Source organism: Anas acuta, chromosome 1 (assembly GCF_963932015.1).
Source record: "Anas acuta chromosome 1, bAnaAcu1.1, whole genome shotgun sequence".
In the NCBI taxonomy this organism is placed as follows: Eukaryota; Metazoa; Chordata; class Aves; order Anseriformes; family Anatidae; genus Anas; species Anas acuta.
Genome location: NC_088979.1, coordinates 161,279,636 through 161,303,969, shown reverse-complemented (window position 1 = coordinate 161,303,969; position 24,334 = coordinate 161,279,636). Strand labels below are relative to the sequence as shown.

The window sequence follows — 24,334 nt, the reverse complement described above, 5'->3', positions numbered from 1 at the left end:
AATGTTATGAGCCTGACACCTCTAGTCTTTCTAGTTCAGCAGCTAGATCATTTGCCCAGCAGCTTCTGCCTGGCAAATCGGGGTGTATCAAGGTGCATGCAGTTCAGTTCATGGCATATGTTATTCTTCTTTCTCTCCTGTAGCATGGCCTGGGCCTCCTTTACCTGCTGCATGGCCTCTGCTGTCACCACTCTCAACACCTACACCAAGACAGTGCTGGAGTTCAAACGGAACCACATCAAGGGCTACGAAGCGAGCTTCAAGGATCAGCCTCAGCACCAGCAGTACTTCATACAACAGCAAATAAGCAGCTACTACGAGCCCCGAGACAAGCCCCTCCACTCGGTGTCTGAGGGAGTTGACTTCTACTCTGAGCTGCAGCAGAAAGTGCTACAGCGAGAACCAGAGCTGGAGCTGGATGAGGTCTTGGGGCAGACGATCGGGGAAGATCGCTGTTAAGGATCAATGCACTGGGGCAGAGCAGTGGGGTTTGGGAGGCAAAAAGCTCTGAACCAAACACCAACACCACTATTAGCAAGTTCATGGGGAGCTCTTCCTTCCTCTAATGTTCGGGGAGTGAGAAGAAAAAGTTGGCACTGGGACAGAGCAATGGCAGTGCCAACAGGAGCAATGTGGGTCCTCTCTGACCACAGCTTGAAGGGTGTCCTCAGCTGGGAAGGATGAAAATGGGGGTAGATGTTGTTGGTGCCAGCTGTATCCAAGCATTCTCTGACAGAATTGAGGCAGGTGTCCTAATCCCAACAGTACTGCACTATGGCATAGATACATTCAGTGCAATCCAGCTGGCAAATTGTAGTGCTGGGCCTCTTTGGGTGGTGTCACATTGTCACTCCAGCAAGCCCCCTTGGTTCAGAGTTGGGCATGGGTGCCCATACTGATTTGCTGCAGTCTTCTCTGAACACTATTTATTCCTCATTTCCAGGCCCTGTCACCTCTCCCCACCCCCAGGTTAAAAGTGCTGCTGAAGAATGGGGGGTTGCTCCCAAACATCTCTCTCTTTCTCTTTCCTATCTGTAACGACTCCCATAAATACTCCCTCCTTGTTTTGCCCCCTCCAGCTCCTATCCTGAGATACTTTCCTGTCTTTCTACTGTGCTTCCCCACAACCTTTAAGACTCATCTGGACTTTTTCCTTTTTTTTGTTTCTTTATACCAGACCCCTTTTCCCCTACTGTAAAAATAATGCCAACAGGCCCCATATCAAGCAAACTCGTAATCCCTCAAAAGTGAAATGGTGGCTCATATGACACACTGATGCTGTACACAGTATTTATTTGCTCCACTGCGGTTCACAGTTCAAATACATTTTCCCAACAATATACAGACAGACTCTTTATTCACAGTGGGGACGTGTGTGTGCGGGTGGGGTGAATTCACATTATGGAGGAGCTAGTGTCACTGCACTCAAGTATCAGTTCTCTCGGGAAGAACCTCAAGAGAGTAACTACAGATAACAGATGCCTCACCTCTCCCAGCAAGGTGGTGGCTAGACAGGAGGAAAGGTGCACTCCTGTATAATCTTCATATGTTACTGATCCTCACGGTTTTAGTCCCTATTATGCATCTGTATTAACTAACTGAATATTATAAATACTAACCTCTGTCTGGAGGAAAATCCCAGGCCTAGAGCTGTTGCTACAGTTGTGCTAATATATACAAAGCTATTTACACAAAAATACCATTAAACATATACAAACTGTTTTCAGGGTCTGACATTAGGAGAGAAGGGCCCAAGGACCAGCCCTGGGGTTTGCAGCTAATCCTGAAGAGCTATCCTGGAAGCTTTGCACATAGATGCAGTGAGGGAGAAGAAAGGGTGACATCGCAAGAAGAGGTGTCAAGAGCCCAGGAGAGTAAACCCATGGTAGCTGTGCCCATGTGGAGGAAGGATCAAACTCCTGCCATCACCTCACCACTTGGAGGAAAGTGCAGGGAGGCAGGAAGGGTTACATGCCAGCAGGAGGACAGAAGAGCCATTTGCAGTTCTCACCTCAGCCTGGTTCTGCGTAATGGCAACAGTCAGACCTAGGAAGGTATATTTGCAAAACAGGCAACATGCTGTTGTCCTGCATTGTTGGGAGCTACCAGGGCACCAAAGTGGCCAATTTATACATGGTCATTTCTGTCACAGGAAGCTTCATGTAGATGCTCTGCCACTACAACGCGGGAGACTGATGGAACACTCAGAGGCACAGTTCAAAGCACTAAATGTACTGAAAGCAAACCTGCCCCGAGGGCAGTCTGTTCTTTCTGGAACTACACACAGAGCTGGGCTGGCAGGAGAGAAGCCCAGAATATGGGTCAAGTGCACAGAAAAGCTTTCCATCTCTGCTTCTCTGTCTGAGCCTCTAAAACCTGAAGCAGTAGTGAGAATCAGCTTCTCTGCAACTGGATCTATTGTGATCTTTATAGTGCCAGCAGGGATCTGCTGGGAGTCTATCCCAAAAGGGCTGCAATGCTTCTCAAGGGGGAACTCAGCCCACTGGACTGCAGTATGACATTGCAGTGACACTTCAGGTTCATAAAAAGCTTAAGGATCGATGAACAGGAGGTAGAAATGAGATATGAACCTTTTGCTTCTACGTCACCCACATTAACTTGTTTTGAACTTGGGACTTGAAAAAAAATACACAAGTGCAAAGGCTGAGAAATGCTGTTGCAGCCTACTTTCTCTAGATCGGGGAGTTCAGCAAAAGAGTTAGCTTTTTTGTGAGGTTGGCAACAGAATGGAGAAGAGGACTGAGAGCACAGGAAAGGTTGTAGACAAGACATGCCCTGCAGGAGCCAGATGGAGGCTTCTTTCCAAAAATATAAACATTAAAATAGATGTGTCCTTTACCCACACCATTTGCCTTGAGTCATCATAGCCCACCTTAGGCCTAGAGCTTGTTTGTCTGCCTGGGAATACTGTTTGGACATAAAAAGGAGTGTCCTACATCTGTTCATAAATTAAACATACAAAAAATATACGTGTATTGTATAAATTGATACATACATATATATATATATCTGGAAAACAACAGTTTTCCATATATATATAACCTAGTTGTATATATATGTATGTATATAAGCTCTAAATTCACATTTCCATGTTACCTGGAAGGAAGCATGCAAGAACAGCATATGGAGGGGGAGATGCTGAACAAGGTTCCTCTGGTACAGGACAGGTTTGCCTAGGACAAACCTGCCTCCAGCAGCATTCCCCAGAGCTGAAGAAAGGGGAAGTGCTTTTAGCCCCCATTCCCTCTACACAGCAGTTTTCCTGAAGATCCACAGAGCAGCTTCCTCTATTCCCCATGCAGGCCATAGGTCCAGCCAAAATCTGAGGAACCACTAGGCTAGAGCTGCAAAAGGAAAGGGAAACAAAAAACAAAGCCAAAATCCATTATCATCCAGTCTGGTAGATAGAACTGGTAATTCATGGGAGAGCAACTGAACCTGGGCACCACTGAAGAGAGGATTGATGTTTGCCCATGTCAAAACAAGGGATTTCTGTTCTACTTATCCATTCCCTCAGTCCCTTATGATTACCATCCCTGGTTCTTTTTAAGATCCCTCTCCTTGTCCAACTGTCAAAATTACAGCTTGGCCTCATACTCTGGCCAGCTTATGCCCAAAGGGGCAGGTGGTCACCTTGCAGTCAATTTGCATCCCACCCTATAAAGAGCACCTAAATGTGCTTGTACAGAAGAGATCAGATGTCCTCAACAACCTGGATTTCATCAAAGATTCCTGCACAATCTCACCTTGTGAGGAAAGTCAACAAATTTTAGCCGGGCAAGAAATCGCCTCACTTCTCCACGGCTGATTTTGGGAGTGGTGGAGTCCTTTAGCCACACCATTCGACCTTGAGTCATCATGGCCCACTTTAAGCCCAGCTTGCTGACTGAGAGAAATCCTGGCTGTTTTTCAGAGGTTGCAGTTGTTGTCACAGTGATGTGAAATGCATCCTTCTGGAGATCGTTAATTCCAACTGGCCCATCAGAAAAGAGAGAGAAAATATTGGCAAGGAGTAAATGATTATGCTTCTCCCAAAAGAAACCCTCCTCTTTACTCAGACAAAACATCCACTGGACTGAGGGTATATTCTGATTTTCCAATTGCATGCTCATGTGTTCATTAGGGCAAACAATTTTAAGTTAAAAAATTTCTGTGTAAATAAACTGAAAAGGAAATCAGAAATGGAAGTTTTTGGTTCCAGGTGCTGGTTTGAGTTTGACATACGAGATGTACATATTTAATTAATGAAGTTCACCTGAATAGGGCATTCCTTCCCACTCCTATTAGCAGATATTGTTACCTCTACAGAATGGGAAATTGGTAAGGCATGGGCAAGTCAGTTCACTCCAGCCACCACAGAATGATCTGTACAGATCTCAGAAATCCCAGTTTCTAATAAACCCCTCTAAAATGATTTCTATTTATTTTTGACCAAGCTGTGTTTTTTGATACAACTGTGATTAAACATACTGCTATGTAGCATCTTCTCCCTGCTTCCTGGTCAACTGGACTCAGTCCTACATGAACTGATTTTTTAACCCACATCCTGTCATGCCTAACAAGTTGGCTGTTGACTGAACTACTTTAGAAAAGCAAGGAAATCCAACAGGGACTGTATGATCTTGTATAGACATTAAATCTAGATCCACTGTTCCTTAAAAACACACATTTAAATATTTTGGATTCTCACTTTCAAAAAGAAAGTGGAAACAGCAACACAGCTGCTATCTCAGAGAGCAGAACACAGCCAACAAAGGCAGAAGTGTATCTGAGGTAACAAAGAAGTACCATAGTGATTCTTCATGCACTGCCTTAAATAATAATCAGCTCCATGGAAAGCAAGGGAACTTCTCTGGTATAAAACATGCGTGAAATCAAACTCCGACTTTCCCATTTTTAAATGTGTAAATGAAACTTGGTGGGTCTTTTATTTACAAAGTAGAGGTTGGACAGGACCTTCCTTCAGGAGGAACAGCAATGTGATTTCCCATCTCTGGCTTATATGTGGTGGACCACACACATTTACTGTAGGCAAAATGAGACCACATTGTTTCTCATAGCTAACTCTCCCTTCCTCTTATTTCTTTTAGCCTATGCAGTCTCTCCTCCATTTGTACTCACTTGCTGAAGCAATGACTTTGTCTGTTGCATTGGTGAGGTCCAAAAGGACTGTAGGGAAAACAGGATGGAGGAGATAAAGGTGGTGCAGCCCTGGGCGTTCAGATCTGGGACCAGGTTGCTGTTGGAATGAAAGGCAGACAAAAATGTTTCAGATGGCTAGCAAAAAGCAATCTAGTGTTACCAAAGAAATAGAGAAGTTTTCTGACACTGCACTAACTTCATTTGGTTCAGAGAATCAAAAAAATAATGGTTTTGTGGAGCTGAAAGCCTGGAAAGTTTTCTTTCTGGAACAGAATTTGCTCCCCAGACTACATTTGGTAAAGTTGAGATTTGGCTCTACGAAAGCCATCCTGATGGACCAAGCTACAGTCTCGAAGTTGGAGTTTCCATGCTGAGCTGTGTGCCTGCATGCTGAGAAGAAGCTCTCAGGGGCTGGGAACAAATTCGCAGTAAGAAAATCTCAATGTTGCAGAAAAAAAAGTGAAATTCACACAGAAAATTTTGGTTTTGAACAAATGAGTTTTAAGTCAATTAAACTTTTTGGAGGAGAAATCACATATAAGCTCCTGTGTGCAGGCTCAGAGAGGTCTGAGTGTCAAACCAAGAAGAAAAGATGTTCCTGGCAGTCTCATATAGTATGTTTAAGGTCAAATTGCATTAGGAATAAAAGAGAAATTGCGTGTGTCTCACAGACAAGCCTAAAAATGAAGAAAGTATGGTTGCTCACCAGACTTTGTAACACAGGCTGTGCTTCATCAGCCCAGAAGAGGAAAACAGATTTCTTGTCCAAAGTCATGACTGACAGTGCATCAAGTTGCTGCTTCTGCCATGGGAGTTCCTGGTTCCAAACAGGGATGCCAGATTTGCCATCTATCACTACCACCTCAAGACAGGGAAAGAGATATAGCTTCAGTGGCTGTTCAGGTATCATCATAACAGGAGTCTCCTTCCACTGGCACAGCCTGTGCTGTTCCCTGCCATGACTGGCCACACAGTGACCAGTGCCAGCCACAGAAATGGGAACAGCCAGGAGTAGGGAATGACTGCCCCTTCCAACCCAGCCTCCCTCACTATGTTGCTACTGCCCTCTTTGCCTCCTCTTGTTTTACCTTTTTTTTCCCGTCTCCAGTCTGTGCTTGCAGCATGAAGTCCAGAGTCTGATCAGCACTGAAGTAACCCAGCACAGGCTGGCTGTAAATTTGGACAAAGAAACATTCAGCCCTACGTCAGAAAAGCAGGAATTGCTTTCATAGTACATTCTGCCTTTTACAGAGACAGGATTTGTAATACTAAGTAAAATCTTTCATCCACTGAGAACTGTTCTTACAGGCAGGAATCATTTGTTGGTGGATCAGAAAAGTGAAAAATGATCAAGCAGCTCATTGTGCTTGTTAGCCATTCTTCAGAGTTGTCTATGTTGGGGCCAACTCTTGCAGGGCTGTCTATGACCCAAGACTCTATGACCCTTTCCTTAGCATGAGAACCCATACAGTTTTGTTATGGTCATAAAAAAATTCCTAACCCTTTCAAAATTCATCAGCAGATTTGACCTCCTGCTCAAAGTGAATGTCCCAGCCTGCCTTAGCTGTGTAAAGTTGCTCTTAACATCCCCATCATTAATGTCAGCCCATGAATCCTTGCTTTCTTACTGTTGGTGATTTTACAAGCCTTTTTGTAACCTTCAGGAGTTCAAATGAAGCCCCCTCCCATCCTTTCCCTTCCGGGCAACATAACACCACTACTTGAATCTCCCATTGTAACTCTTTTCGAACTGTCTTACTTGCCTTTGGCTTTCTGAGTCTCAGCTCTGCCTTTCTTAAATTCAGCACAGTTGGACATAAGGCTCTAAGAAGCATAAATGATTCCTTTAAACCACAGAATCATATATTTTAGGGTGAGACGATCACACCATGCCCTCCCTCCTCTTATTTATGACAGATTACTCTATTTCATCCAATTAAGCAAGTATCAGTAGGCTGAGTCTGACTAGATCTACCCAGCCCTGAGGCTTGCTACAGAAATACAAAGAGGAGATAAATTCATCACTTCTTGTGGCAGTCAGTTCTAATGATTAATCCCATCCATAGAAACATGCCTGCATTTTCATTTTCTTGAACATGAGTGGCTTCTGCTCCAAGGCACTTGTTCTTGCTATGGCAAGATTAAAATATCTGTTAGTTCCTGTGACTTATATGCGCATATGAACTCACCTCTCAGGCTTCTCTTTGATCATCTAAGCCCACTAACTTCAATCTACCATGCTAAAGCACTTTTCCAGCCCTTTTCTCCAAATTTTTTAGCTTCCACTTTAAAATGTGCAGACTAGAATGGCTCCTGAACAGCAATGCCACAGTACAGCAGTGGCTTCACTATGTATACTTAATGCTTCAAACGATGTAATTCACTTTACAGACACCTTTGGCAACCACAACCAATGCTTCCAAGGCAGTATTCTGGAATACTCCCATAGCTTGAAAACTCTCCTGTACCAAAAAGAAGTAGTAGGTAGTTCTATCCTATGGGCATTAACTTAAACTCTCCTGAGATGACACATCTCATGTCCCTTTAGGGCTACAGTCAGTGACTGATCCTACAAACTGAACGTAGACAAGCAAATGTATTTCAGATGCTACCATCAACTGAAAAATCCCACGGGCACTTTCTCAAATGAACCAGAAGGCTGATAATTACTCCTGCCCAACAGTAATCCCCGCAGCAACCTGCTATTAATCCTCTCTCATCTGAAACATCCATTTACAACACAATTTTCAACTGCTTACTCAATTTCATGGTCTCTGAACTTCACTCTTGTTTTATGACTACTGGTTCTCCTTTATGGTCTTCCAGGGATCTTGTCAAAAGCTCTTTGGAAATGCAGCACACTTGCAACAGCCAGGCTGTTTTTATCAGAGAATGCTCCCAAAAGGCTGGAGTTAGTCAGCTTGGCTGGAGCAAGAGGGAGCTTGAGGCAGGTCTACCCAAGTAAAGGGGAGCTCTCAGCTGGTTCTGTACACTATGGCTGATGATGACCCAGGTTTCACAGCATCACATAATCACAGTTTGGGACTGTTTGAATCCCTTGTGACACCTCTGAACTGAATTGGTTCCCCACCCTGTGTTGCTTAGGCAGAACCTCTAAGTCCTATAAAAAATACCATCTTAAATTAATGCACACTATATTCAACCTACTAGATTTTATCTCCCTTAACTCTGAGAAAACAGACAGACCAGGACTTTAGCACAGTGGCCTTGAATAAGAATAGCTTTCATTATTTTTCAATGACCTATCTGGCAGCTTCTGTACACATACTGTACTTTGTTCCTTGGGATGTCACAGAAACAGAAAAAACATGGCTGGAGTGCAGCAACCTGAAATACAAGTTGCCCAGAGAGGTTGCAAAGTCTCCATCCTCACAGCTATTTAAAACGCAACTGCACACAGCCCAGAGCAACCCGGTGTAGCTGAACCTGCTTGAGAAGGGTTGGATTAGATAATCATCAGAGGTGCCTTCTATTCTCAATTATTCTGTGATTCTGAGAGTTGAACAGGAAAAGCAGTTTTCAACCCTTCTTGGTTCTGAACCCCCTACAATTTTTCCGTTTAGAAATTTCTTCAGTATTCCTGCTTTTACAGCTTCTTTGAACTGGTTTTGTTTAGTCAGCATGTATTTACTCTTTGAACTAGATTCCAGACACATCCAGAAATCTGCAGACTCTAGGCCAAAAATACTTTTACTCCACCACCTTTCCCCACAGCAAGATGATCTAGCCATAAGCCATTCCCTAAAGCCACTGCTTATGTCACCCACCAGCCCTCAAGATGCTCTTGACAGGTAACACTGAGCTGAGAGGTAACACTGCAACGAGAGCTGCTTTCTTTCCTCCAGACAGCAGAGCAAACAATCTGTTTCCAACATAATTTCCTTGAACTGTGTCCAACTGTCCTTTGCATACATTTAATACAGAGCAATCTGAAATTGCTGGTTATCATCAATTTATTAGATCTAGCAAATTGCTTAATTTACATGCGTGAAATAAGAAGATGAGCAATATTGTTTTAAGGTTTACATTTAGTACAGACTGACTGCCATCAGAGTGATGACTGTCAGCTTTCAAGGAATATTATTATCTGTGGGACATATTCAGACACCTTCTCTAAAGACTTGGATGCTAACACGCTAATGCACCTGCTCCTCTCCACTGAGCTGGCAAGTGGCAGCTGCGGACAGCAGATGGGCTGTAGTCCCCACCGGTAGTCCCCTGAGCTTCAGTGCCACAGCAGTCATGACATCAGTGCTGGGTATCTGAATCAAGCTCTTCATATATGAGCACACAGCTCAAAAGATTTCATGTCTTCTGCTCTTTGCTTTCTTTGCCCTCCTTGTTTGCTCAGCAATGTATCCACATGCCCCCAGTTCTTAGATTTCCCTGTGGACTTTGTTTTTTTTGGACTTGATTGCTTTCCAAGGAAAACATGTGCTTGAAGGTGAAAGGCAGGAAATAGAACAGAAAGATATAGGAAAGAAAAATGTTCCCAGTACGTAACCTGCTGATATTCTGCATTTCCAGAGTCCAACGGGGCTCCAGGTCCTGTCCCTGTAGCAGGATCAAGCCCTCTTTGCTGGTGATGAGCAGGTTGCTGCAGTTTGTGTCAGGTGTCTTCATCATCTGCAGGAATTCAACACCCCCACTGGGACAAATGGAAAGCAGAGAGAAGATTCCTAGGCTTGTATTCCCACATCTCAGCATTACCTGCTTGTCCACATAACAATTCATGCTACCTAAAATTTGAACTATTCTTGGAGAAGCCCATCTTTTCCCCACTGATGGAGCTTAGCTTCCTGTTGTGGGTTTCTAAGCAGGCTAAATAAGCAGGCTAAATTCAGGTCTGGGCTCTTCTGAACATCTTGAGTTACTATAAATAGCACAAACTGTGGAGGCTCACATTTGTTCCTTCCCTTTATTCCTAACTGGGCTGACCCTGACCACAATTTGCCAGTAACGGAGAAGGGGCTGTGAAATCCTGGCCCACAATGCTGTACAGGGACTGGGCTTCCCAAAAAGACTCTATTAGCTGGAAACACTACGTTTTTTCCTCCAGAAATGCACAGGAGGCAGAAGAAAGGTACAAGGAGCAGAAGAAGCAAAAGAGTCAATTTTATCATACTTTGTATTTCTTTTCCTAGGACAACCACAGGACAGGGAGGAAACAATGTACTCTAGAGTGCTGTTATCAAGGAGGCAATGAAAGACAACATTGAAGTAGCAGGGAACGTGTCTAGGAGCACTAAAAGGCGCTCACCCTCCCCTACCTCTTCCAGCAGAAGCAAGATGACCAGTTTATCTCCTACCTGTAAATGTCAATGAGCTCTGACAGGTTTACAGATCTTCGTTTTTCCCACTCTGGCTCCTCCTGCTGCAGCATTGCAGGAAAGCTGTCCCGGTTTCTGGCTTGGGTAAAGATATCCCTCAGGGCAACTGCTTGGACATTACCTGCCAGGAAGAGTAAAAATGAAGTCATGCCTGCAAAGGTTAATTGTGTGATAGTACAGAGGGTCCTTTGGACCACTGTAGCTGTGGTAAAAGGCCACATGAAGTAGAAGGCAAAAAAAGAGCTGAAAGTTCCTTGGAATGATGTGCCACTGGTAGAGCTGGCTTTGGGAAACTCCAAGATATTCCAGGCACTGGTACTCTTTCACATCATGGCAGTGAGACTCTTTCTCATGCTGTCTACTTCCAGATTTTACATTGCAAAGCATGGAGCAGACAACCCAGGCACTCTCTGAGCCACTTCTGGTAAAATAAATGTTTCCTCAGTAAGGGGAAGTATTGGAGAGGCTAGGTGTGTCTTACCAAAACCAAAGAGGATGTAGATGGCTCCCCGGCTGGTGATATGGACTTGAGGACCAATCACTTTCCCTTCTCCATTGATGCTGTACTTCACAGGCCCACCCAAAGCAGTCCCGGTCTTTCCTGACACCAAGACGAAAAACACATCAGGCTGCAAAGAGAGAGATGTAGAGATTTCTGGCAGTGATTTAATGCATTTGTACTCTCAGAATCTTTCCTGGTGCCCACAGCATGAAGCTCTGCTGCCTTTTCCATCCACAGCAAGGTCTAACAAGTGGCGTCTCTGCTCAGTTTGGTTTCCTGGGAGTCTTACATTCATGGTTTTCTCTTGTCTGCAAAAGCATCAAAGATGGAAGGGACTTCAAAGAAACGGACTCCTCTAACAACAGCAATGCTAGAATCACGGGGATGTGAGCATAGAGGAAATCTGCACTTAAATTCATCACACAAGTACTTATTGCCTCTGGATAAGCTGAGTGCTCTTTTCTCCAGGGATCTAACTCAACATGACTTCCTACAATGCTGCTAAACACTCACTTCAAAACAAGCATTCACTGAGCAGAAAAAGATAGTTCTCAAGTCTCAGCCAGGAGTGAATAATGACCCTTCTGTTCATTCGCAGCTGATAAGAAATGCAGGTAGTGTCATTATTGCTTGATCTCACTGCTCTGAGCCACTGAAAGAAAGAAGGCGTTTTTCAAAGAAATCTAAGGGAACAACAATTAGGAGCTCTTGTATCGCCTGTTATAACCTTTCCACATCAAGGGTCCCTGTTTTTCCTCTAAGCAGTTAAGGTCCTTTCAGACCTGTAGCAGGGACATGCTGTACCTGTGTCTCTTTGAGAGCCAGAACAACAATATCTCTAACGCCATCTCCATCTACATCCGGAAGAGTTGCAGCCGGTGCAGCCAGGATCCCATCAGAAAGGTGGATAGAGTTCAGTGTCCAGATGGTCTTGCCTGTGGGAAGAACAGGACCAGAGAGACCTGCAGCACTTGGAGAACCAGTGGGCATCCCCAGCAAGTTCCTCAAAACCTATGTGAAGGACAGAACAAGAGAGCTTGTCTTCCCCATTCCTGGAGAAAAGGGAAGAAAAGCATTCAGACTGGGACAACATGCAGTGGGAAGTAGAGTTCTTCCCCTGGCATTTCTTCAGATTGGCTTTGAGACATGCCTTCGTCCTGCTGTGCTTCCTTCTCTGCATCTCTCTACACAGACCTGAGCCCAACAAGCTTCCTGAAACAGCAGGGAATATCTGAGGTTCACTCTTGGAAGGAGAACCTAAATAGGAGTGCTGGTCTGCAGGACAGCAGTCAGCAGTAAAGCCTGTAGGTGGATGCCAGGAAAGGGAACAGATGGGCAGTTCTGATATTCAAAGTGCAAATCTGTGTTTCAGTTAAATTCCCAGCAGCAAATAGCCACTCCAGCATAGAATGCTCACTCCACCTCAGGGTGAAAGCATGTTAGCAGACGTGATGTCAAATGGTTCAGCAGTCCAGCATGGACCCAGCTGGAAACTCAGTAAAACCTGATTTGCAAATTGGCAGATGAACGCCAAAAAAGGCAAAATGGAATGTGATGCTTTTACTTCTTTGTAAGTCTTTTGCCAGCACTTCCATTTTTCAAATCAGTTTAAAAATGCTTTGCTCCTGCTACTGCTATGTAGGATATGGTTCATCCTTGCATGACAAAGGATACCAAAGGCCAGACCTGCAAACACTAGTGCACATTATTAAAGCTGCTACTGCTGGTAAAGGAGACAGCCTGTGGTCCTCATGATGCAAACATGGAGCTGTGCACATGATCTGGTCCCTAAAAGTATTTGAAAGGCAAGTACTGCTGCTCATTGACTGAATCTGTCACTTACACCCAAAGTTTCTTGTTTCTCTCCATCCTCTGTTCTGATTCCAAAATCATTCTCCTATAGTTACCTATCAATATTTCTGTCAGTGAATTAATGTGGCAGAACAAGCAGCAATCAGAGAATGGAGATGCACATGACCATGTGATTAAAAATGCAATATTCATTCATATTTAATCATTTTTTCTATGGGCCTAATTTCTCTGATGGGTTTACTAGCTGTAGCATATGTCTCTGTGTAACTTCTCGATCTGGTGCTCAGCTTCCCAGTGCTGCTACGTAGGTGCAGAGCTGTACTAACAGCTCATTGTAGATGAAAACAGACCTTACATGTCCTTCATGCCACGCAGCTATTACAGATCAACAGATAAGATTAACACTTTGAAATGCTCTGAGATGGTAGGATGGAGATGCTACCAGAGAGTGGCAATGGTCTGCTGTCTCTCTCACCCTTTGTAGAAAGAGTGAAAACACTAATAAGTTTCTAGTTACAAACTAGAAACTTATTAGTGCTTTCACTCTTTCCTGTGTGTCACTAGACAACAGCCAGCACAAAGTGCCAACACTGAATCACTCGTGCTTATTTGCCCTTCAAAGGAAAGGCAAAAGCAGCAGCATCCTTCTAACATGCTAGTAATTGCCTTTACCTGTGGAAGCGCTGAGAAGGCTGAGGAATTTAGATGTTCCTGTCACAAGGCAGGTGGGCTCTCCTGGTGCCCCCAGAGACAACCCTTTGCACTGTACACTCCGGGTCTCCTCTGGAAGCTGGATGGACCACAGAGTGCTGCCATTCATACCAGAAAGGGCCACCACAGTCACAGAGGGCCTAGAGACACCTGGAAGAGACAAGAGAGAGAGAAAGTGAAATCCCTTGGCTTCAAAGGCTATCTTCATAGTGTCTTTGGTCCTTGTGCTTACATTCCAGCTCCACCTCCTGAAGCTGAGTGGCTCAAGCCAGTTATCTCCACACTGTCTTAAAGTAAAGGTCAGATCCCACCCTTTGGATTAGTCTCTCTGCCTGCAGAGCCTAGCAGTGACCTGAGCTCACTGCAAGAAATGTGGTCAGGTGGGCACAGAGAAACCAAGCTCCTCTTGGGGACAACCTGCTGAGCTGTGCTGACTTCCTGGTGTGAAACACATCGCTGTCAAACCAGACTGACCCTTCCGATCCCCTCTTCCTTAAGCCAATGGACACCACTGAGGAGATGTCTTAAGTGACTCCCAAGGCAGCTGCCACCTCATGTGGAAGGTCTGGGCTGTCTGTAATTCTGGGGCACCAGAAAGTGACTGACAATCTGAGAGCTTTTTCCTTTGTTTTCCAACTTTTTTTGTTGTTGCTGTGAAAAGCAGACTGAATGCAACAAATTGGTGTAACTCAGGGTCTTTTCCTTATTCACCAGTTAGCACAAAATAACAGTGAGAAAAGGCGTCCTATGCTGCTGTTTCAATAGACTGTTGGCTCTGATTCCAAATGCCAACAACTTTTAGCTCAGCCTCTCCTCAGATACAATTGTGGTTACTGCAATCTCCACCCTGGACATTCATACCACAACTTAAGATGAACTCCCATACATTTCAAGATAACAACAGTTCCTGTTGGCTCCCGTCTTTCTGCCAAAACTCAGCATGACCTGACTATGTATGGAGGGCGTATCTGGGCCACTGGCTAAAACCAAGTCTGAGCCCACCCTCTAAATCTAAACCTACCCTCTTCTCAAACTGAAAATCATATGGCTCACGCTAAGGATCAATTCTTTTTGTTGGGTTGGTAGGGATCTAGAACACCTAATTCTTCAATGCAGCTCACAACTGCTGTGTGTATAAGCTGGTTAAATATCTAACAATGTCACAGCTTGGTCCACCAGAACCTATTCTAAGCAGCCACCAGAACAAAGAAGAGTGATCCCTGCTAAACAGTCAAGCACAGAAGCTTCCCCACCATCAGCCAGTTTATTGTACGTGAATTAACATTTGGAGCCTGGTAGGGATATGGAGGGACATGGAGAAAAAGGCAGCAAGGTGGGGCTATTTCCTGCAACACCAACCTGCTGCTGCTCTAAAAACAACAGAATCACTGCAATAAAAGAAGTTTGTACAGCCCTCTTTGGCCCCAGGGAAGACAGGGAATCAGAGCAGCTCCAGGGAAGAACATCCATAACGCTCCCTGTTGGCAAGCAGTGAGCTAGGTCAGAAGAATCAGAGCACTCAAGCAGTCAGTCTGTCATCACTTTTCCTATTGCCAGCTACCCTTAGCAATGGCCAGGATCACGGATCAGGAAAAAGTCCAGACTACTACTGAATCCTGTCTATGATCTTTGTCAAGCTGCTTCCCTTCTTTGTGCTTCCACCTCCCTATCTGTAAAATGGAGGTATAGAGACAGAGCTTTTTAGTTAAGAGCTTTGTGAGGGAGCAAAGGGGGAAAAATAACACCTTATTTCTAATTGCTATTTGTAGTGCAGTGCTTTCTGATTGCTTTATCTCTGCCTTCAAGCCAAGTGTGCACTAGTACAGGACAAAGAGATGGACTTGCCCCAAGATGAGATGAGGGGAAATGGATGACTGACTGGCTGAGAACAGGTACTAGAGCAGAGGCTTGCAAGGAAAATAATGAACAGCATGACAAAGCACAGTCACAGAACAGAAGCCATGTTAATAAAAGAAACAACAAGGTGGATTTGTAGGGGTACGAACTCTTCCCATGCGCTAGATGTATATACCAAGGTTTGTACTGACAAGTACAGAAAGGGGAGTGGAAGGAACTGTGGTGCTTACCCATGACACTGGCATTCATCAAGGCTGTGAAGACGATGAGGATGTCAGGAAGCCCATCGCCGTTCACATCACACAGCTCCAGTGGGGATAACACTCCACCTGCAACAGTCACAGAGAACCACCGCGCTGCTGACAGAGCAGCCACTCAGCCCACTCTTCACACTGGGAGCAGAAGGCTGGCACAAAAAACAGACTCATGGAGTCTGCTAGGGAAGCAGTAATGCCAGACAGCTCCCACCACAGCTAGATCTTTCAATGCATGGAAAGGCAGAAATGTAGCATCTGAGACAGAGGAAGGAAAGGGAAAAATACAGGAACTGACAGAAAAAGATATCTGTTTCCCACTTCACTTTCTGAGGTGATGTGGGAGACACATATCTTATGAAGGGCTTAGATTTGGAAGCCAGGGGCAGAAAGCAAGGAGGGAGAGACATATCTAGACCTGGCAGAAATTATTTCACAAACTACTGTTACTTTACTTCAGAGGTCAGAATGGGAGATACTTCAGAAATGTTATCAGTGGCCTGTGTAAGTTGACAAAAAGGTCCCAAATGTTGATTTAAAGATTCAAGCAGGGCAAGACAAAAGAAATAAGGTTAGTTGAGCCAGTCAGGAGACACAAAGATTTCTATCTGTCTCTTCCCAAGCACTCCCACACACTTCAGTGTGGAGGTGCTGGTACAACCCAGGGTCTAGAGAGGGAGGCACTATGTTTTAAGGTGGGCTGGGCCATCTGTATCTGAAACAGAGCACACCATCCAGACAAAAAGGTAGGATGGGAGAAGAGTCAAAATGCTTTTCGGTGTTGACAGAAACAAGATGTTGTGGTACTGTTAGCTACTGGTGCCAGATTTCGCAGGCCTCAGCTTGAAGAACAAGCAGGACAGAGCTGCCTGTCTATTACCTTGAAGCATCTGCAGTGGTGAGGAAGGGTCTCTGCTCTGAGCTGGCTCTCCCAGATAGGTCTCTCCCGCCGATGCCCAGCCTGGGAGCTGCCACCTCCCCCACGCCAGATGCTGTTCCTGGGGCTTTCTCACCTGTTCCCTGACCTAGGTTGCGGTTCCAGGTGTTATGCAAATCCCTAGGGGGACAGGGAATGAGAAAGGCGCACACCAAAACAAGAATCATCGAGATCACCACAGTGAGCAAAAAGACCGCTGTGCGCAGGTATGGCATGAGGGAGGGAGCAGCCTTCTGCTCCAAGCTCCCAGCCGCCTCTGCAGGATAACCCTCGGGCGCGCTTTCTGACGTGCGCTGCTTTGTCATCCCAACCTCCACATCGGAGTCAGGATCCTGCATCTCCTCAGGGGGGCTCTTTCCATTCTTGACACCCCCGTTTTTCTGTATGTTGAGTACGAGGTCATCTTCGCTTTCATCACTATCAGCCTGAGTGAGGGGATCGTACTCCCCGAGGTCCGGGCTCTTCTTTCCTGAGGAGAGACGGAGACAGACAATAAAGCATTAGCTCCTTGCTTTTTCAGGATTTCAGTGGAGAAAAGGCTACAGTGAGCCAGCTGAGATCCCAGTGAGAGCTGTGAGAGAAAAGACGAGGTCTGTCCAGGTTTCGGAGTAGGAGCCACAGGAGAAGTGATGCCAACAGTTTACTTCCCCAGGATAAAGGCATATATATATATAATATCTGTACACATACATAGATACAAGTATGCATGTAAACTTTCCTGTTTGGTAGTGAGCTACACAGACACGAATTGTGCTTAGTCCTCCAAGTACCTAAACTGCAACACTCTCCTGACTTCAGACTGAACACCTTTAGCATTTGCCAAACCCTAATCCCAACACAGCCCCTCTTCACTTGTAGGCTATGTCCCTCAAGGGGGGCATCACCTGCAACTCATTTTTCCCCTGCTTCTTCTGCCCGGTCCAAGCAGCACTGCTGCCTTCTGGTGTGGTGTATTTGCTGTCCTGCTTCATGAGGGATTGAAGGGTCTCAGCTGGGATGGAGCTCTGTGAAAGGTTTGTCTGCGCTGCTGGTAAAAATGGATATCAACTCCGTGAAGATTAGGGCAAAGTAAGTGATTTTGGCCTGTTGGATCGGTATATTCTGGTGTCTGAAGGGATCAGGGATGCTCCTTTGAGACACCACCTTCTCTGCATGGCTCAGCCAGCCCCTACAGTGGGAAACCAGCGCTCCTGCTCTGCTCCTGCTCCCACCTCAGCTGACAGCTTGTGCCCACCCTTGCTGAGATAAACACCATAGCGCTGATGCCTTCAGGTGGTGGTACAAGAAGCTAGTTAAGCTCTTGGAGCCTTCCCAGCTCCTGCCCCTGCGCCACAGATGCCTGACACATGGATGACTTCTCCCCCAAGCCCTTGCCAGCCGCAGGGAGTGTGATGAGGGCAGGGGCAGAGCCCAGTGCTACCTGCTGGCTTAAGGCCAGGGCCATCTGGCCACGGGGGCAGGCGAGATCACACAGCCTCAGGCTCCTCAGGCTCTGAGCTACGAGTGCAGGAGCGCATCTCAGGGAGCTGCCCCCAGCCACTGGGCTGGGCACAGAGCCATGGCCACTGCTTGGATGTTTAAAGGGTTTCGGTCTGTTTCTTTCTCTCTCCTATTCCAAGCTGGGATTTTGTTATCCCAGGTATCTATCTCATTTCCCTTTGCCTAAAGATGACCTGAGACAAGAGCTAACTTGTGCCTGGAGATGCTTGAAGGGATACATGCAAGGCATAAATGACGGGAAAAAAAACCACAAGCTATAACCATTCTCAGACACTAAGATAACAGAAAGGCTCTACTGAGCGGAAATTTAAGGACTCTCATGGGTATTCTTACTGCATAATATGCCTTACTTCTGGTTTTCCTGTAAAAGGCAGACCCATGCTTAAACAGGTACTGTAACATTTAGTTAAGATTTAAGAAAAACAGTCAATCCCAATACAGGTCAAAAGCCCCACAGTAAGAGGAGCAGCCAGGGCAAGCCACCCATACTGATCAGAGGGAAATAAAGATATCCAAACAGATCATACGTCTAAATCAGACCCTTCCCTTCTGAACCACGTGCTTCCACGTAGCACTCCCATTAAAACACTCTGGTGCACAAACCCACTCGAAAAAGTGGTAGAGCACTCAGCTAAAAAGCACTGCATTCCTATGGGACTGTGTATCCTTGTGAGACACTGCGTTGTTGGACATAGTTCTGCCCTGAAATAACATGCACTCAAAGTCTGTGCATTTCAGGGAAAGTCTTGGCCTGACCTCAGTGGCACACAGCTCTCTGCTTGGAGGTTGCAGTGAGCGAGCAGTGTGAGTTTCCCATGCAGCAGGATTGTGCTACGCTGCTAAAAGAGAATTCAGCAAAACCAAGGAGTTCCACAGAGGACTCACTAGCAGGGTATTTACAGCATCACACTACAAATCCAGATGTGCCAGCTTGATCCAGGTCACAGTGGTATTAAAAGTAAATGCTGCTGACCTAAGAGTAAATGGTATTTCAAATATCTGGCCTGGGAAGTCAAAGGTGGACAGTTCTGATGTTAACCAGACTGCTCCCGATTTTGAACCCTGGTGTACTTTGAGTCCAACAGCATGCTTACACTTCAAATAGACTGTGACCTCCTTAGTTATTTTAATTCAGGCAGTGGACCCAGAAGACTAGAATCTGTTGCTCATCCTTGGAGCAACTAAAAGTATTGGCAGGAATGAGCTTTATCTGCTATGGTTTTGCTTTGGATCTCTAGGAAACAGAAAGGACCTTGAAACTATGGCTCACCCACTCCTTGTGCTGCCTGGGACCGAGATGCTGGGAACATGGACAGTCATGTCAGCCACCACAGAGGTTCTGTGACAGGAACACCGTTCCTGCTGAGAACCAGGTAAGAATCCCAATCCACTTGTCAGATGTTAGAAAACAGCTACTATACAGGTAAATAAAGATTGAGATTCTTACAAGGCATAAAATGCTCTGATGAGGTTTTTTTAAACCACAAGGAGAGAAGATACCGCCCTTTAACACGGGCTGCTGGTGCACTCACCTAGTCCATAGGAAACCCAAGTGTATATCTAACCTCAGAGGATTCACATGCTTATCTCCCACTGCTCCAAAAATACCCTAACAAACGATCTGTCGATGCTTTGGGAACACATCTGGCGTGCACATGCTCAGCCCAGCCTCCTGAGGCTGTTCTGCAGTGCAATGAATAAGTAACTCTGGATTCACCTGGCTGGAGAAAGAGCAGAAGGGATGTGACTCTTCACCTGAGTTTCAGGTCACTTGCCGTGGGAAGGAAGGATGCCACACCAGGTTTCCACTGATTGCTCCAGGATTTTTAAACAGAAAAGTACAGAGAGACCTAAATAGCAGTAGGATTTGTGAAAACAAGGCCACTCTCACATCATTTAGAGAATTATCATTTACTAAGACGTGCTCACTGACTTCAGACTCAATTTTTTTCCTTTCTGGTCAGCTCCGAGGCTCAGGCAGGGGGAAGGCAGTTTGTCCATCGAGAGATTGCTAAAGCTGCCATTGTTTTAAGTGATCAGCTCTCAGAAAATCCAATATTCCTGTGCAGTTTCTACTTTCCACTGTGCAAATAAAAATAAGTCAGCTTCTTGATCAAACTCTTCTTGATCTCACCCTATCTCCTGAAACAATAATCAATGTGTAACTGTCACAATCCTGCACTAAATAAAACAGAGGCCAGACGAGCCTGCAGCAGTTCTGGGGCCTTGGACATGTAATAGACTTGTGTAACTCACATTCTGTTATCTTCTTTTGCACAGTGTCCCTAAGTGTATATAAACTTTGCACCCACTCTACTGGGACAGTACTCTCCTCAACAGTCAGCTTGTCTACTGATCTGCATTTTCACCTGTGGCTAATGAACAGCTTCCCGACTGACCTCACCTAACTGGTATTTGTGTTTGTTTTTTTTCATGACACTAATGATGAAACAGAGGTTCCCAGTCAGTGGCCTGTGGTTACAAACAACCAGGGGAACTCCTGGTTGTGGTCTGTGGATAAGCTATCAGTAATGACACTCCTTTCTTTCTTTTTTTTTTTTTTTTTTTGCAATCACTGATAGAAAAAGCAAATACCAAAGAAGGAGATTTTCCAAAGCAGAAGAGAGAGAAAATGCCCCAAGCTTGTTAACTTCCAAGGGCAGTAAGACTCCAAAATGCACTTTACGAATTTGAAAATCATCATGCATTTGCCTGACAGTACTTTTTGCACAGGGTGCTCTTGTGAGTGCTGCAGCAGTAGAATGTGACCTCCCACAGAAGAAAAGATGAATTGTGCTACGGCTTGGAAAGGAGGCACCTGTGAGGTGATCCATGTTAAATCAGGTCCTGCTCATAATGAAATATTCATTGCTAGTGCTGATGCCTTGAAAGCTATTAAATTGTCATATTTCTTTCTTTCTTGACTTACTGGAAATGTTTTTTTTTTCATCTACTTTAGAGTGAAAAGAGCAAACCTTGGACTTCAGACAAGGTGCAATTTTCAGCGCATTATTCCAATGATGACACACTGGTTCCAGTATCCTTTGTACTCGCTTCAGGCTTCTGTTTATTCTTTTGTTTTTTTTTGCAGTTGGCAGGCACCAGTCATTGGGTACTGCAGACATATCTCTCAGCCCGTAGGGAAGTAAGTTGCCACATATTGATGTAATTAATTTAATGAGATGCAGCAGAAAAAACAGCTCTAGCAATAGGCTTTCTGCTTTTTCACTGCTGTTGAAAGCTGCATTTTTCAGGAGATAACCACATGAACGAAGTATGATTCATGCAGTTTCACCTAAGGACTGATACAAGAACCATTTTCCTCACTGCAGCTACAAGGCCTGTGCTCTTTTCCCGAATCAGTGCCTCCCAATGGCAGATCTCAAATAGCTCTTGCTATTGCCAGAGATCCCAAGAGAGATTTGTCCTTGTTACTGTACAGTTCCCCAGTGGTCACACACCAATAGACCCACACACCAGTTTGCATTTGTCCTAAATAAACTTCATGTAAAATCGATTCTTTCCTGCTGCCAGGAACAACAGTCTCACGAAACCAAGAAGAAATGGAGCAGCAAGTGAATCTGTGTGTGAGACCAAACAGGCCTGATGTAAATACAAAACTACTGAGCACTGCTGTGGGTTACCAAAGGCAGGCTGGAAGGGCCCTGCAGACATTACTGTGACCTTCTTGGACCAACAGAGGAGGAAGGCACCGCCTGCCCTGGATGCTGCTTCATGGATTGGGGCACTGCGGGGTCATACTGGGGTGCAGATTTGGGAAGGAGCCTCTGTCCCATGGCTGTTCTGAGGGCAAGACGTGGCCAGGAGGGGCACCGAGGCACCTTGCCATTGGGGTAATGGAGCCAGGTGCTTTGGCAGCGTCCCCTGCAGAGTCCTGCCAGTCCTTTCAAACAGCACCTAGCAAACTCCAGGCGTGGTTTAGCAATGTACCCTGATAACCCATAATATCCGTGCCAAAGAGAATGGCTGGACTGCTGCTGGCTGCCTTATCTTTGGAAGATCTGGCTCCCAGCACAATAGTCCCTTGTGTTCCCATATCCTTTCATCTCGCTCAACATCTCCGGCCAGGAACTACGCAGAAGAGCGAGGCAGACCCCGAACTCCCACCTGGCTACGCTCAGCGACACGTACCCAACCCCTGCCCTTTGCCTTTTTGGGGTAAAACCGGCAGGAGGGCCTCAGGCAGGGCCCTGCGAGGCTGCCTGGAGCCCTACGCCCCCCGCAGCCAGCCCCAGTCCCGCAGGAGGCCCCCGCAGCGCCCGCAGCCCCGGCCCCTTCCCCACCGCCGCCGGGAGCAGGAGCAGGAGCAGGACCGGCCCCGGGCGCGGCTGCCCCCGGCCCGCCCCGGCCCATCCCGGCCCTGCCCCGCGCTCCCTCCCGGCCGGCCGCGGCCGCAGCCCCTCACCCGGCAGCTTCAGCGCCCGGGACAGCACCGTGGCCATGGTGGAGAGCGCAGTGAGCAGGCGCCGCCCGCTGCCTCCTGCTCCCTCCTGCGGCACGCTGGGGAATGTAGTTCTGCCGGGGGTCTCTGCCAGGCCGGGCCCGGTCTCACCCAAACCAGGGCTCTTCGCCCCTGTGGGGTGCTGCGAGGCTTGATTCAGCCTTCGGCACTGAGCCGTGGCCAAGGGCAGCCCGCATTTCTGCGGCTCGCACAGCGTGCTGGGCACAGATGCGTGCGAAATTGCACTCCTCGTCCCAAGAGGTTAGTGCAAGAGCCAGTCCTTTGAGTTGTTCCTGGTACAAACACGTGCCTACATTCTTGGGAAGAGTTTGGCTGGGAGAAGGCTTATTTTGCCATTTGGTTTTGTTTTGCAACATTTTATTTTTTTTAATTACTGTACAAATGACCACCCGGGCATTTTCCAGAACTCTCCTCCATCTTCACCATAGCCTTAAGGCAAGCTCCTGAGTAAACTCTTCCCTTCCCACAATGGGGAACTTCAGCAAAGAGGGTTTTGTGGTTTCCCCAAAGCCATAAGGCTCTGGCTCTCTGATTCCCAGCCCCACACATTGGCCTTCTGACACCAGCACTTCTTCAAGCCATGATTTGTATGAGAGCTCTCAAGACTGAATGTTTTGTCAGAGAAGAGAAGGGTATTAGCTAAATACAAGAAAGGAAAGTCCAACTGCCTAAAGACTGCATCATATTTTCTCAGCAACTGCTGCTGCTTTCCCCCTATTCTGTTCCTGGAAATAATGCACCACCCTTTCCTGTCCAAGTCTGTCCTGAAACTCGTTAGATAATAACAGTAAGGAAGGAGCAGAAGAGAGACACCAAGTGGTTTAACCGTTGAAGAGACTTTATTTATTTATTTATTTATTTATTTTAAAAAACAAACTTGAAAGAGGGAAAAAGAAGTAGTTCCCGATCCAAAACCTTTTGGTACCACTGGAAGTTTTTCCAATGATGTCACCAGGCTTCAGATCAGGACTTTCCTGAGAACACAGCGCATGGTGGGACAATCCCAGATGGCAAACTCTGCAAAAGCCATCAGAGTTACTCTTTTTCCTTCCTTTCTAGGTCTGTCTGAGTACACACTCCTGTTCCATATTGCCATTTCCCCTCCTCCAGTTTTTGATTTAGGAGCCATAGTGATCCTGTAACTATGTCAATATTTACGGGAGAGATCCTGGATGCTTTTCAAGTCTCAGTTAGAAAATCTTGTGATACACAGGGACAAGAACTGCCCTGAAGAAAAGCTCTTTCTAAGAAAATGCTTCTGGCACCAATTAGACTTGGGAGCTAGGTTGCAACAGAAAACAGCCAGAACTGGGAACTGGAAAATCTGTTGTCCTCATTTGTGGTCTTCTCACATCAGGCACACACACATACACTGCAAGAGCCTGTAGTTTACAGTGCTCGTGTGTTTGTGGTACAGCATAACCCACTCTTAAATTCATGCATACCCACAAAAATGTCTCTTTCCCCAACCCCTGAGATCTCTGTGAGCCTAATGGATAGCAAGGGCAAGTGATCTGCAGCAAAATCTGATGCATTTGAGGAACATCTGGCTGAGCAAAGTGTTCAGAGAGTTTAATGATATCCAAAGCATGAAAAATGAAGTTTTTCTTCTTTACACTGTGAATGTTAGCTGATTTGCATATAAATTGGACCTGTCAAGTGCACTAATATCAATCAAAAAGCTGTGAAAATAAAACTGAAGTTGCAAATAAATCATTCATTTATGTGAATGTTGCTTTTACATGAATTGTTATTTATTTTTTT

At 45.8% G+C, this 24,334-nt stretch overlaps 2 protein-coding genes across 11 annotated transcripts in view; one reads left to right on the top strand and one right to left on the bottom strand.

Moving 5' to 3' along the window:
• Window positions 1-1,342, top strand: part of GSG1 (germ cell associated 1) — an 88,842-nt gene extending 87,500 nt beyond the window's left edge. For all 9 annotated transcript variants that reach the window (XM_068668975.1, XM_068668974.1, XM_068668977.1 and 6 more), the window contains one exon: window positions 144-1,342. In XM_068668975.1, coding sequence (XP_068525076.1) covers window positions 144-459 — 316 coding nt within the window. In that variant the 3' untranslated portion in view covers window positions 460-1,342. The remainder of the gene's footprint in view (window positions 1-143) is intronic.
• On the bottom strand, window positions 1,277-22,669 carry FAM234B (family with sequence similarity 234 member B). 2 transcript variants are annotated; one of them, XM_068668969.1, is made up of 13 exons: window positions 22,514-22,669; window positions 16,664-17,056; window positions 15,627-15,725; window positions 13,501-13,689; window positions 11,821-11,951; window positions 10,996-11,143; window positions 10,494-10,635; window positions 9,689-9,832; window positions 6,252-6,333; window positions 5,870-6,025; window positions 5,143-5,260; window positions 3,768-3,994; window positions 1,277-3,365 (listed from the first exon to the last, which is right to left on the bottom strand). In XM_068668969.1, the coding sequence occupies exons 1-13, from the start codon at window positions 22,548-22,550 to the stop codon at window positions 3,360-3,362; spliced, it is 1,872 nt and encodes a 623-aa protein (XP_068525070.1). In that variant the 5' UTR covers window positions 22,551-22,669; the 3' UTR covers window positions 1,277-3,359. The 2 variants fall into 2 exon arrangements, with proteins under 2 accessions (XP_068525070.1, XP_068525071.1); XM_068668970.1 differs by lacking the exon at window positions 22,514-22,669 and adding an exon at window positions 19,805-20,450.
• Window positions 22,670-24,334: the final 1,665 nt, after the last annotated feature.